This window comes from Hermetia illucens, chromosome 2 (assembly GCF_905115235.1).
Source record: "Hermetia illucens chromosome 2, iHerIll2.2.curated.20191125, whole genome shotgun sequence".
In the NCBI taxonomy this organism is placed as follows: domain Eukaryota; kingdom Metazoa; phylum Arthropoda; class Insecta; order Diptera; family Stratiomyidae; genus Hermetia; species Hermetia illucens.
Window position 1 is genome coordinate 17,837,591 of NC_051850.1, and position 14,991 is coordinate 17,852,581.

Genomic DNA, 14,991 nt, shown 5'->3' on the forward strand with positions numbered 1-14,991 from the left:
ACTAGAATGAACATCCGAAACATTAAAACAATTTACAGTAGGATCCACATTATTCCTTTATCAAAGGAATACATTAAATTCTGAATTTCACCGGACAAAAGACTAACCGCAACGTGTGCAAATGTCGTAAGGTTTTGCAGTGTAGCATATGAAAAGTTAAAAATATGTACGAGTCCTGTATGTTGTTGTAAAGGATCATAGAGCGGAGTCCACACAAAGTTGTTCTGGGGTGGAAGATGATAAGATCGTGGAGCACTTGTCTGTTGATTATCTATTTTTGCTGCTTGGGATTCCACAATGGTAATCAGACATTAGAGAATGGTGGAGGACGGATTACTGACACTCAGAAGATGAGTCTTTTCGCTGTTGCTTTATGTAATCTCCAGATAACATCAATTTATCCAAACACCGAATGGCTCTCACTATGCTTCTATGTTACAGAAAGTTCACCATCGTTCTAGGTCCTGGTGTTGAACAGGCATTTACTTTTCATCATTATATACTTGATATACGTACAAGGAAACCCTTTCAATCTACATACAGAATTGTGAACAGAAAACATTTATGAGAACGGAATACAATGCATTAAGGACACTGCCCCTCATCCCGCGTGAAATGAAGAACTAAAGCCTTCAGTAACCTATGAGTATTCCCAACATTACCACCATTTTAACGTTCTTCTTTGGAAGGTTAGAACAATCCTGGGAACACTTCTGGGTTGTTTCTGCTACACTCCTAACCAGATTATCCGCTGCCTCGTTACCTTTTAATCCAATGTGGACCAGAGCCCGGAGTACCTAACCTTATTGTAGAACCCATAGCAGTCAGTTCTTCACCTACATGACAAAATGAAGAACATCCAATCCTAGGGGTATCTCCAGGCATATCGTTGGTTATGTGCTCATTGCTCTAGTACTGCACACATAGCCAATTCGCCCCTGTTACCTCCCCCATTGGTAGTCATTAGCCTTCTTATTGGAGTGAATATTCAACATAGTATTTTTGAAGTGCCCCCTTTCTTTCCTACTATGTGGTTGCCATTCACCCTTAATGAATTATAGCGCGTCAACCAACCAACACCTATGTGCTATCGTTTACAGTTTCCTGAAACGCCCTTCAGCTTCCCCACGACTTCCCGAGACGCCTGCACTCCTCCTCCACTGTTCACCCCTAAGTGCTCTTAGGTCGACCCACTCGTCGATCATCTTGCAAAAGTGGATTCCATCGCATGGCTTAGCTAGCAATGCAATTGTCATCCCTGTTTATTGCGTGACCAATCCACTGCCATTTCCGTCTTCCATTCACAGTGCATACAAGTGGCTGGGAAGAACGACCCAAGACGTGCAAAGTGTCTTCATCCAGATCGAGTATGCGGCGTGAAATCTTAGGTTGCACATCATTGACGGCAAGATGAAGTATATGGTGGCAATATCCGTACCAAAAACCAACCAACCAACAACATCAAACCGCACTGGTCAAACGGGAAGTATAAAGATAGGAACTTTGAGACGGTTGATAATTTCTCCTATCTAGGGTCGAAAATCACAACCGATAACAGCTACGACCATGAAATCCGCGCACGGTTGTGAGCCTATTTCAACTTCCAAAAACTGTTCCGCTTGAAACGTCTCACAGGCAATGATTTTGCCAATCCTCATGTATTCCTCGGAGACTTGGATTCTCAGCAAGAAAAATTGCGAACTCTTGGCCGCGTTCGAGAGAAGAATCCTCCAAAAAATTTTTGGTTACCTACATGAAGATGGACAATTGCGTAGCTTGTGTGTGTGTGTGTGTATGGTGGGGGAGAAGCTACAGCTTCTGAGCACTCAGGCCTTGTTGGTCCATTGTACTCGTATATTCCGTCTAACGGAATATACCGGATTCGTTAACGTATCGCAGGATTTCCGTTAGTGGATGTGATGCTACCTCCTGTTTTTCGACAGGATAAACTTTGCGGTACGTATGTTCGGTTCTGGCAGGAAAAGTTTGGTGTGTCGAGCAGCATTTAGGCTCTGCCACCTGTCATTATGGAAAGCTTGTTGCCAGTTTTTGAAAACGGACTTAGCCAATGCTACTCGTACTCCAATTGCTGGCTCCGGTCCCGGCATAGGGAAGTTTGACCCCTCTGTCGAGGCAAAGGTCCGCCTGCACAGCCCATAAGCTGTGAGAGCTCGTCTCATCTTTACCTCTGCATGTTTGTTCCAAAGAAGGTTTTTAGTGATTCCTAGATATTTCACTTCTTCGGAGAGTTGAAGGGTAGTACCCGTCATCTCAGGTAGGCAGAGTCCATCCAGTTTTCTCTTTTTATGTGAATAAAACCATTCTGGTTTTATTTGGATTAACTGACAGACCATGTCTGAGGCACCAGCTGTTTATCAAATCAACGTTGTATATTCCTACACACCGTTCCAAGATCCCGATCAACAGCAAGCACAGCCACGTCATCAGCATAAGCATGAGCGTGTATTGGCAAATTTTGCGGTTCGCATAGCAGTGAGTCGATCAGCATACTCCACAGAAGTGGCGAAAGCACACCTCCTTGGGGGCAGCCCTTCGTTGCTTCTGCAGTCAGGTAGCGATCGGCACCTACCTCAGCGCACAGCAATCTCTGCGTTTGCATAGCATGGATCCACTTAATTAAAGCATCATCAAGACCATGCGCTCTAGCGGCATCACAAAGTTTTTGAAAATGCGCACAGTTAAAAGCCCCTTCAATGTCCACGAACACCCCCATCGCGTACTCACCATTCAAAGTTGCATCCTCTATCTTTGTGACCAAAAAATGAAGAGCAGACTTACAGGACTTTCCACGTTGGTAAGCATGTTGGTTTTCACTAAGTGGGTGTGACCTAAGTGCGTTTCCACGAATGTGATGATCCACCAGTCTCTCCAAACCTTTCAGCAAGAATGAAGTCAAGCTGATCTGTCTGAAGTTCTTTGGATTAGAATAGTCATCTTTCCCAGGTTTCGGTATGAAGACTACCTTAACCTGTTGCCAAAAAGAAGGCACGTAGCCCAGAGCAAGACATCCTCGAAAAACATTTCTTAGAGGTCGCTCTAAATGCTCCATACCCTCCTTTAGCATTGCCGGATAGATGCCATCCATGCCAGGTGCTTTGAAATGTTCAAAGGACAGTATGGCAGCTCTCACCATTTCATAGGTAACAACCGCTATCGCAGTGTTCCAGTTCCCCTTGCAACACTTGTGTGCTGAAGGGGTTGCAAGTCGGGCCGCTTGGATCCATTTCCACATACTGGCGTTAAACCAGTAGCGTCCACGTCACTAGCTTCCCGTTCTTCCGCTCTTCCCGGTAAGGATAAAGGAAAAGGTTCTGACAGGCAGGATTCAGCTTGTAATCCCCCCTCCTTAGTGGCCGAAGTTCGCTTCTGCCGGGCCTTCCTCTTCTGTTTGCGAGTAGATTTGGGCTGCAGTACCGCGGACGGGTCGGCCATAGTCGGATTTCCAGTTTCTCCCAATTTGAGAGTTTCCGTACTTTCCCTTCTGGCTAACTTCGCCGTAGGCACTAAATGCAAGCTTTCCACTGAGTCGGAAAGCATGCCTTCTACAGATTTATCTATAGGCGAGTATGAATGTGGTGAGGTCTCCAAAATCCGCACCTCGGCCGCGACATGATTGCTTATATTCGCAGGTCGATTCGAAGTCTGTGACTTCTTACCACTTGGAGAGTTTATATCCTTCGTTTCCATATTCATATTTTGGACACCCTCAGTGTAGTAGTAAACTACTACAGGCTCCCCCACCACGACAAGGTGGTGTCCGAGGGGAAGTGTAGCTTACATAACGACGAAATCTAGGAGCAATACCATGACCGTCAGGTTGTGGATAAAATCCGGCTCAACAGGTTGCACTGGGGGGGTAACCTAATCCGTATGGATGAGGTTGATTCAGCCCGGAAAGTCTATAAGGGCAATATCTTTGGTAGAAAAAGAAGACGAAGGCAGACCGTGCCTGAGATGGAGTGATGGCGTAAGTCAGAACGCCAGACAGCTTTTAGGCATATCGAATTGGTGGACCTCGGCGCAAAACTGGGATGTCTCGATTTCCTTATTAAGGTAGGCCTAGACCGGATACCGGTTGTTGCGTCGTTGATGATGATGATGGTTCACCATTAGTGGAAGGATCAATGCGCACCACGAGACCAACAACATTCTGTCGGAGGAGCGGAAGGGCTGCCGTGTTGGGTCAAGTTGTAAAGCAAACCTAAGAAACCTCGTTTGTTGCTATATCAGTTATGCCAAGGCTTTCGACTAATCGATGCCCTACATCTGTATCGCATTGATCTCAAACTGATAACGTTTTTGTCGATAGTCTTGGAAGGATGGCATACCACCTTATCAGTGCGTTCATTTTAGGGTGCCAATACCGTATACGGAGGGGCATGGTTTTGCAATACACTTGATGTACTTAGATGACATCAAGTTGTATGCTGGTTCTGACGAGCACCTTAGAAGTCCATTGTGAATAGTACTCATGTGCAGCCGTCATATTTGGATGGAATTTGGATTAGACAACTGTTGAAGCCAAGCCATCCATAAAGGTCATCACGAGCCGCATGCCGGACATAGCATTGGTGACCTCCACATCCAAGCTCATTGAGGTAGAGTTCTACAAATGTCCAAGAATTCTGCAAAGAACTTATGCTCGAGTTGGTGATCTAAAGGAGGGGAAGGATATCCCTTCGCTGGCATAAACATTTGGAATATTGCCGTGGACGATCTAGAAAATGTTCAGGGGTGGATAATATGGACTACTGTGTACATTAGTTGATAGAAGATAGATGCTTCAGATGGTAGAAGATAGAAAAGAGATTGAAAAATTTCTGCTTATTCCACCACGTCAGGCGTCAAGTCATTTGTGTAAAATATCTGGCGCTTCAAAGTGAAAACACACTCCTTTACTTTCTGCTGTGACGTTTGCATTAGCATCCTTGAAGAAGGATGGGTTGAACCCAACCAATTTTGCTTTTGTGGAAGAAGATTCTTGCACAGACGAATAATGCAACTGCACACTTGCTGGCACCACCTCGTTCAGAACTTTCCTGAGTCAGCTTATTTTTGATATTTTCCAAACATTTTAATTGCTCGCATCCATTGTAGGTTCTCCAGGATAAAAACGTTTAAAGCTAATTGACAAGTTTCCTGCAATTAAGTACGGATTTACGCAAATTGCTTTTCCAGAGTAAATCCGCTGAATGAATGTATTTATCCAGACGTTTAGGATATGCTACTAAAAAAAGTTGATTCACCAATTAAGGGGAATTACCATTTACGTTACTAATTGGAGTAGACGTTAATTTATTGCAGAAGTTATTTCGTAATTTCAAGGCACCTAATTAACAAACAGAATTAAATATGCTTCTAGCTGGGATGGTGTCTGGTGAAACAATAATTAAATTTGTTTGGAATGATAAATATTCAGATACAGAAGATCTGAGCAATTGTGATGTTAAATAACAGTTGTCTGAAAGGATTTCCAATTTTTCTTCAAAGTTATTTTTGAGTCACTTTTTGCCGACTTTAAAATTTCCACTGTATATTTATATCCTTTGACTGGAGCAAGTGAAAAGAGTGCTTTCACGAAACGAACAGTTGTACCATAATTCAGCTGCACCTGAGCAGGAAAAATACAAAGGACTGCATTTGCTTTACCAGTTCAAGGAGCATGGGAATTATGTCTGATAGTAAATGCAGTTTGGAATTGAATTTTGATTTTATTCAAAGGAAATGCTTTGTGAAGAAAAATTGAATGCAAAACCATTACGTAAAAGTATTCCTTGTAAATGCAGTGTGGAGGGAGAAGTCCTTTCTGTGGTTTTCTCTTTATATTTTAAGGCAAGGTAAGGTTCAAGAATAATGTTACGTCAGGGGCAGGTTAACAGTAATAACATGCCTCTCTATGAATGATTTTTTTTTATGGAAATCTTAGAAAGACGCTGCTGCGCCAGGTTGCAGCAGTGTGTGGGATTCGCACCCACTAAAACCACCCCACTCTTCCGCCCTTCCCCGCGGGATCACCGTGAAGTATTTCTTCGCGGGGAAGGCTCTGGTTATACCAGCTCGTCCATGTCGCGTCTCCGGCGACATGCCAGCCCCAGTTGGCTGAATTAAAAGCATTTTTGACGTCCAGCGCCACCAGAGCACAGCATTTGCCCATGGCCATTGCATTTCGAGCCAACTCCACGACCTTTGCTACTGCATCGACCGTAGAACGGGCTCGCCGAAACCCATATTGTCGCTCGAAAGACCACACGCAAGCTCAATGAACGGGAGCAGCCTGTTGTATATCACCCTCTCCAAAATCTTCCCCATGGTGTCTGAGAGATAAATAGGGCGATATGAAGAGGGCACTCCGGGTGGTTTTTGGGGCTTCGGTAGCAACACCAGCTTCTGCCTCTTCCACTGGGCGGGAAATATTCCTTCCGCCATGCACGATTCGAATGTGCTTGCGAACCACCTTGGTCTGGCCTTGACCGCCACCTTCAGAGCCTTGTTCGGAATTCCGTCCAATCCCGGAGTCTTGCTATCCCCAGTACGTCTGCAGATTTCCCGAAGTTCTTCCTCGGTAACATCAGGGATCTAGAAGACGTCCTGCTGAGCTGCCAGTTGGGGTTCTCTTTCGTCCTGTTCCTGCTGAGGGAAAAGAGTTGTAATTATTTGCAACAAGAGTCGTGGGCATGTCACTTGAGGTAAATTTTGCCCGCGGATCTTCTTCATTACAACTTGGTAGGCTGTACCCCACGGATTCGTATTAGCCTCCATGCAGAGCTTCTGGTTGCATTCCCGCTTCCTTCTTCGTATGGCCTTTTTAAGGTTGCTTCGCAGATCCCTGTATTCCTCCTCACGCGCCTGGTGCTCCGGCCTTCCCCTTGCCCTGTGTGTAAGTCTCCTCGCTCGGAGACCAGGGAATCTCAAGGCAACGATCTCCGTGTTCCACCAGTAGTTTGGCTTCTTGCCGTGGTGCAAACGTCGTCGTGGCATCGTAGCGTTGCATGCTTCGGTTATACGCTGAGGTAGCTGTGTGACCCTTTCCACCGCTGTTCCATCCGGATCATGGGCTCCCTCCAATGCGGCCAGGAATGGCTCCTCGACGAAAGCTCCGGTAGATCAGCCAACCGCCTTAGCCTTTCCATCTCCAGAGCGTCATTGACTGCTAACCTGGTTCCCCATGCGGAGGAACATGGCCTGGTGGTCACTGTGGATGTAGTGCTCACTCACTTGCCAATCCATCTCCCTTACCGGTGAAGTGCTAACAAATGTCAGGTCAACGATCGAACCCAACCCTCTTCCTCGAAAGGTGGGCACGCATCGAACGTTGGCCAGCATGATGTCCAGCTCCGTAAAAGACTCCAACAGAATTTGACCTCTGGTGTTCGTCGATCGGCTTCCCCACTCTAGGGCTCACGCGTTGAAATCGCCCGCAATGATTTTAGGGCTGCGGTCCAACACCAGACTGTCTAACATCTCCTCATATTGTGCTAAGGTTGCACTAGGAGGAGCGTAGCAGCTGTAAATATGGACACCGTTGGCCTTCGCCCTTATAAAACCGGGTGCCAGGGGGGGCATGACTTCCTGAATGGTCTGTCTTCCGCACGCCCAGATTGCGGCGTTGCCAGACGCATCCACCGCCCAAGTCGCACCGCCGTGGTTTCTGTACGGCTCGCAAATAACCGCGACATCCATATTCGACTCTCGAATGGTTTGCGAGAGCAGGTCCTGAGCTGCCTCACAGTGATTGAGATTGATTTGTATCAATCTCAGTTGCCTGTGCGGTTCAGCTCCCTCCTATATACCGGACATCTGCTGCTTCCCGCAACATGCCGGTCGTCCACGCCCTCTTTCCCACTACATAGCATACACCGTGGATCTCCGGTGCAATCTTTGATGAGGCCCTCTTCCCCACACTTCCTGCAACTTCCCGACCTATCATGCTGGCTAGTGCATGCCGCCGCAAAATGGCCGAAATCGAGGCATCTGAAGCATCTCTTTAGAGATATTTGCTCCCTGAACCTGCACACGACCCAACCTACTCTTACCTTGCCCGCGGTAATTAACTTAATAGCTGATTCCGCCGGCAAACTAATAATAGCAGTCTGTGTACCGCCATATGCCTTCTTCATCCTTTTTATGGCACTCTGGTCTATATCGCTAAGGTTGAACTGTTGCTTTAGCGCAGCACAGATGTCCTCCCGTGAGGTGACCTCATCTAGGTCTTTACGTTCAACCACTATCTCCTGTTTCCTAGCTCTTACCTCGGCTTCCTCTCCTAATACCTTTTCCACCTTCCCGCGGAAGTTATCGGCCGACTTGTCGGCGGATCTACTTAACTCGAGCATCAGATCCCCTCTCTGCGTTCGCCCGATACGGCTTACACTATCCCCCAAATCCATCAGTTCCGGGTCTGACTTCCCCTTTCGGAGGATGTCGGCATAAGACATATTTCTTTTCTTGGAAATAATTATTATTTCCGGGAGGAGCTTCTTTTTGTCCTTTTTCCTCTTGTTGCTCACCTTAGTCCATTGTTCGGGTCTCTGGACATTGGTTTCTTCCACTTTTGTAGGTGTTGTGGCTGCAATCGTGAGATTACCGACTTTCGCGGGTACTCTCGCCAGCTCCGAATTCTTTTGTGAGCAGGCTTTTTTCTTCTTCGGGACTTGCTGTGGTCCTAGAGGCTCGCTGGTACCATCTCTAGCCCGTTTTCCTGTCTTCCCGCCTGCCTTATCATGGGGACGCGTCACCTGCGTTTCTCTTGTGACCTTGCCACCTGACGCTTGGAAACTCTTTTCTTCGAGTGCCTTGATATAAGACAATTTAATGCTCGAATATTTTGGTGGATATTCTGCCTCTCCTTGATGAACGCCATTCTGGTATGTTCCCGTTTGCTTTCGCGCCTTGTGCCACAAGGAATGATGTCGATCAAGGGACTATTCATGTTTCTTTCAGAGTCTCGCAACGAATCTCGACGACCAAAGGGAACCATTGTCCTCGGTGGTGATCTCCGAAGCTTCAAACTCCTCCTAAAAGGATCCAGTGCGGACCTAATTTCCACTCCACCATTATCTCTTGTAGCATTAGATGCCACAGTAGCCAAGTTTCCCACTACTGCGGCACTGCGGTCGTTGGATATCGACGGCCGGGAGCCCGCTTGCTCACTCCCAAAAACCGCCAGCACTGGGTTTCCGAAGCCCTGCACCGTAAAAAAGCTACTTTTCTCCTCCTCCATATTTGGCTTCCCATAGCCAATTTTTATCGACGGGTGGGCGTTTACTTCGCATAAGCGACCTTCCGTATAACAGCCTTGTGCTCTAACCACTCAGCTATCCGAACACTAGTAAGATAGAGGAGAATATCTTATAGATGGAACTCAGTACGTGATACCTCTATAATGACTGTACTGTGTGATATCTCCCTTTTTATTTATGAGACAAATAATGCCTCTTTACCAGTCGTCAGGCATTGATTTGCTGTCCCACACCTTGAGTACAAGTTGATGAACCACTTAGTGTAACTGGTCACCTCCATATTTAACCAATTCGGCTGTAATTCAATCGGTTCCTGGCGACTTATGATTTTTAAACCGATGAATTGCACGGACAGTTTCTTCTATACTTGGTGGTGGCAATATTTGTCCGTCGTCTTCAGTTGGCGGGACCTCCAACTCGCCGATGATCTGGTTGTTCAGTAGTTCATCAATAGTTCCGTCTGTGAAGAAGCTTCTCCACTCGTCGGAATTCGTAATAAGTCTCCGCGCGTGCCCGCGTACTTTTGGAATGCAGCATTACTTAGTATGTAGCACTCTCCCGTTCTCTGGATATTCGGAGGTATTCGGAGGGCTGTGTTGTGGATGTCTTCACTGTTAACTCTCACCTGATTGTTAGAGGGGATTCTGGGTGGGGTTGTTATTCGAGCTCGGAGCATCATGCCAACGAGATAGTGATCCGAGTCTATATTGGCCCCCCTATATGTTCTGACATTTATCACGGCTGGAAGATGGCGACGTTCGATCAACACGTGGTCAATTTGGTTGAAAGTGGTCCCATCTGGAAAGGCTCATGTATGTTTATCGATCGCTTTCCGCACAAACCAGGTATTTCCAACAACCATTTGGTATGTCACTGCTAATTGAATGATCGGCAATCCGTTATCATTTGTATTTTGATGTAAGCTATGGGAGCCAGCGTATCACCTGAATGCGGGCTCCGTCCCTACTTGGCTGTTAAAGTCCCCAAGTATGGTTTCGAGGGTTCGTTCTACTGCCTCGTAGAAAGTATCCTTCTCCGACTCTGCAGCCTCCTCTGTAGGGGCGTGAACGTATATTTCGTCCCTCTTTTTGAATGCTTGGGTGCTATGCCCCAAACGAGGGGTCCGCGGACCAAAAAAACGTGGGAGTAAGTTATTCTCCATTTGGTCCGGTCCAACATCAAGTGGATGTGGACTAAGGATCCCTCATATTCCAAACAATAATTCTGACTTTACGTCAACTCAGCTCTCCTTAAAGTTTTTCAAATCCTCGTTAGAAACCTCCTTGAATGTTGTTTTGTAATTTGACTTTCCTCCTGCAATCACTCACTCACTCGATACCTTTTATTTAAAAAGAACTTTCTAAATGAGGTCTACTCTTCCCAACTCTGCAAAGTGAATCTCTCTTACCTGTAACTACGCTGAATATTCATTAATGGGTCTACTCGTTTCAAGCCTGTTAGACAACATCTCCCTTTGTAGCAGTTGTTGCGTATACATTTTCCCCCAGTATGGTTTCTTGACTCTCTCTTAGCTTTAAACGTAAAGTAAATATATTTCTTCTTCTTCAGTCTTTGCCCCTTCAGAAGCGGGATCGGCTCGACTTGATCGTTTGCTCTATTTGGTTCTACCAAAGGCCTCGCCTAGATACAGTTAAGAAACTTTCAAGTCACCATCCAGCGTATCAAGCCACCGTTCCTTTGGCCGATCTTTTGGTCGTTTCTCGTCGACTTTGCACGAATTACGTGACCATGCCATTGAAAATGACTCTTTTGTAATTTTTCCACGAACGGTACATGTCGATCGCCAATATTTTCATTTCGATGATATCAAGGCGTGCCACGTCGCTAGTCCATCGTTATAGCGGGGTGTCATTCATTCTTCTGTTCTAGTCGGCCAGCACTTAAAACCATAGAGATCGACAAGAAGGACGGCATTGCGATAAATTTTATGTTTGAGACGTTTGTTGATACGTCGATCACGAAGAACATCATTTGTGGAACGTAGTTCGTCATTGGCTGATTGCATTGACCCGAGAGGTTTAAATCGTCCAGTTCTGCTCAGCTCATTGCTACTGACAGTGATGGTGACTTCTACATTGGGATCAGTCGTCAGTCGTGGTATGGGACACCAAGCGGATCGGACGGTAATTTCAACGATCGATTGAAGAATTCGCTGAGCCACCGTGTTGGGCCCCAGTTATTCGCTTTCCAGAGTTCAGATGCGACGTCGTCAGGTCTTGTTGCTTTCTCGGATTTCATTTGGAGACCGAAAACCATCACGAGGTACCATTACATCTCTGGGACGAGGCCGAAAAAACTGACATCGCATCAGTAAAGATTGGGAAGGATCTGTCATGGGACATCATTTCCTGGTCATTATAGCTATGAAATCCAAGGAAGCGGATCTCCATAATGAATCTATATAACATATGCCCAGAGCAGTAACAGAAAGCGGTCATGATTCCAAAGTGATCATCACATCGCAGGCCAGCGCTCTGAAAACTACAATACTTTAATGAGTAGAGTAGAAGTTGCACGACCATCGACTGAGGGAAGAAAATGGAATTTTATCTGCAAAAAATAACATTTATTAACCAAAAGAAAACGAATGACAATCAATTTAACAACAATTTACGGATTTAATAATAAATTGAAATAACTTTAATCGAAAATATATTTTGTCCACAGATATTAAAAAAATTTTTGACACTACGTGTCCAAAATTTTCTCTGCAGCGGCCCTTTTCATATTGGCTATCTTCCGCTGCGTCTCACAAATTGCCTTTTGCAATCTCTGATCGAGTTGCTCAAACTGCTTGTTCTGCTCCACGATCTTTTCAACATAATACCTAAGTTGAGAGCAGCATCTAAAGAATATTTGCAACTCCGGTATTTCACCAAAATCCTCGCATTTTTCCAAATGATATTTTAAAACGTTATTTATGGCATGATGCGACCCCAAGGATTTGCGACGTTCTGCAGCGACTTCCATTTGCAGGTCCTGCAGAGGCAAGTGGAAGTTTTTAATCTTATGACCAATATCTTCAAAGGAAATGGATTCTAAAGTGTCGCGACATTTGGTAAGTGCCTCGTAGCTTTCCATAAGCTGTGCTCGCAGATTTCGTATTTCTCCAATGTAGTTTCCATTTTCCCCTGGGGAGGATTTGTAGCTGTCATCCTCTATAGAGGTAAATGTCTCCTCAAATCCGTCAGAAATGTTTGACCTGTTAAAGATTTTTATTAGTAAAGGATGAATTAAACATTTTTTAGTGCATGGTACCGTCTGTCGCTCAAGAGTGATTTGATTTGTAATTTAACTTCATTGAACAATTCTTTAACGTTAGGCTCCATGCTTCTAGCGTAACAGATCAACATTCACAATTACGTCATTTTTTCAGTTTTTATACAAAAAGAAAGCATACTCGATTTGCTTTCACTTTGAAATCTCTAAACAAACTCCTGGGTATGAATACTTAACTCCATCGTGTAAGACCTCCACCCCCATACCCATACAACGGAGATTTTTGAACGCATTCTTGACAACCTTATTCGCGACATCGTTCAAATGACCGTAAACCAAGCCTGTTTGTCAAGCACTGTGCAACTATTGACGCAATACACCCCGGGAGGAGGAATACCGAGCATCGCAACCTCTACATTGCATTATTAGATCTAGAGAAGGTGTTTGACCGTGTGCCACATAAACTCATACGGTATGCTCTGCGGCAACACCTAGTGCCAGCTGAACTAGTGTGTTTGATGAAATTGTTCTACCCCCATCCGAAAAGTAAAGTTCTAAGTGTGGCAGGTATTTCAAAGTCGCTTCGTGTCTCTATCGGTGTTCTTTAAGGAAGCGCCCTCACTCCACTCCTCTTTGTTCTTGTTATGGACACTGTCGTCCAGGACATCTAGCATCCAGCGCTCTATACAGATGATGTTTTCCTAGTGCCTCATAATAAAGCTGATCTCGAGCACGTTTTCTAAAAGTGCAATACAGTCTCAGATTCAATCAGAACAAAACAGAATTTTTGACAACCGATCCCAATGAAAGAGGCACTATCAATGGCCTGCCGAGAACTAAGTGATTCAAAAATCTCGGATCATCGCTATCAGCCAATGGTGAACTGGATTGAAATGGTATTCCACAACTTGTGATTGAAGCATCAACTTCTTTCTTTTACTTCAGCCTTTGTCCCGTTCTCAAGCGGAGTCAGTCATGATCGGTTTCGTCATTTGGCTCTATCAAATGCCTGATCTGGATAAGGCTTTTAAATTCCCATCTAGCGTTTCAAGCCACCGTTGCCTTTTGGTCGTTTACCATCGACTTCGATGTTCAGACCAATCTTGGCAAATGAATTCTCGTTAGTGCGAATTAAGTAACCATACCATCGAAGACTCCTCTCATGCAATTTTTCCACGATCGGTGCAACCCCACATTGATCGCGGATTCTTCATTCCTGTTGTGATCAAAACTTGTCAGCCATTCGTCGAACGCAACATTTTCGTCTCTATTACCGTAAGACGCGGTTCATTGTATTTTATATTCAGCCAACACACAGAATCATAGAGGGCGGCAGGACGGAAAACATAAACGACCATCTCAAATCCGAAATTTCCCACAACGTTGTTCGCCCTGTTGCTGTCTATGGTTCTGAGTGCTGTTCGACTATAAAAATACTAAAGGGTACATCGGGGTAATGAAGGTAAAAGTGTTGCGTTGGACCAAAGGTGTAACGTGCGATAATCACATCGCGATTGATACGGCGTTGTACTGAATGTGGAAAAATTGCTGAAGAGCCCTCAGAGAAAAGAGAAAAATAAAAATAATTACAGTATAAGAAGAAACACCTAGTTCTTTTCTTAACTTATACATCAACTGTAAAAAAAATATGGACATTAATTTCAACTTAGTTTGGCAGTAAGCAAAGTTCGCAGTCGCTGATGAGATAATATATGCATGCACCAAAATGGGTTTTACCGTGGATGTGAACATTCAATGAAGTTGCCACGCTTCACCTATCGCACCCCTACAATACCAGCCTACCGTAGGATTTCTAATACTGTTCCAGGATGTGACATCTTTCATTAGCTTGAAGTAGAAGTGGACTCCTAAGTACTTGACAGTTTGTACCAACAGGAACACCACTCCACATAAGGTGGACAAGTTGTAACTGCCTCTCGTAACGTTGCTGATGAACAATGTTAGTCCAGCAACTGTTGCCTTCTGTGTACAATCCGCCCTGTAAACGTGGGTTTCCCGCTTCAAATTCAATGACTCCTCGAGTCAGTTAGTCTCTTTGCGAAGGTGTCTCCACACTACCAAATTGGCTCAGCCAACCTCATGTTTTTTCAGAGCTTTTTGAGCCTCTTTGTACCAATTTCATCCTAAAGCCAAATAAAATTTAAAGTTCGATTTTCGAGCGCCGTTGACGTTTTATTTTGTTTTTCGAAATTTAAGGAGAAAGCATGTATATAATTTGAGATCCCTTTTGCAAAAAGCCAAGAGTTCGTCTTATTTTTACACCAAATTCATTAATTCATTCATCCACATTTCAATACATTTAGTCTTTAGGAGTTTCTGTCTGGAAGCCTCGTGGCGGTGTAAGTCCCAGTGGAGACTGAGAGAATCCGAAGAGATTCTATGCATTAGCCTGTTCCACAGCAGACGGCACCGGGATGCCACCGGAATCAGCCATTTATCATAGCTGGTAAAATTCTGTGAGAGAAAGATA

General features: G+C 44.9%; 1 protein-coding gene across 1 annotated transcript; it reads right to left on the bottom strand.

The window, feature by feature from the left end:
* Nucleotides 1-11,929: 11,929 nt before the first annotated feature.
* LOC119647688 lies at nt 11,930-12,610 on the bottom strand. The gene is made up of 2 exons (XM_038048771.1): nt 12,540-12,610; nt 11,930-12,483 (listed from the first exon to the last, which is right to left on the bottom strand). The coding sequence occupies exons 1-2, from the start codon at nt 12,608-12,610 to the stop codon at nt 11,970-11,972; spliced, it is 585 nt and encodes a 194-aa protein (XP_037904699.1). The 3' UTR covers nt 11,930-11,969.
* Nucleotides 12,611-14,991: the final 2,381 nt, after the last annotated feature.

What these genes read in the sequence shown, in the direction of transcription:
- LOC119647688 (XM_038048771.1), bottom strand. Translation starts at nt 12,610, where the DNA reads ATGGAGCCTAACGTTAAAGAATTGTTCAATGAAGTTAAATTACAAATC. An exon ending in TCACTCTTGAGCGACAGACG is followed by an intron (nt 12,484 to 12,539) that starts GTACCATGCACT and finishes AATCTTTAACAG; the next exon opens with GTCAAACATTTCTGACGGAT.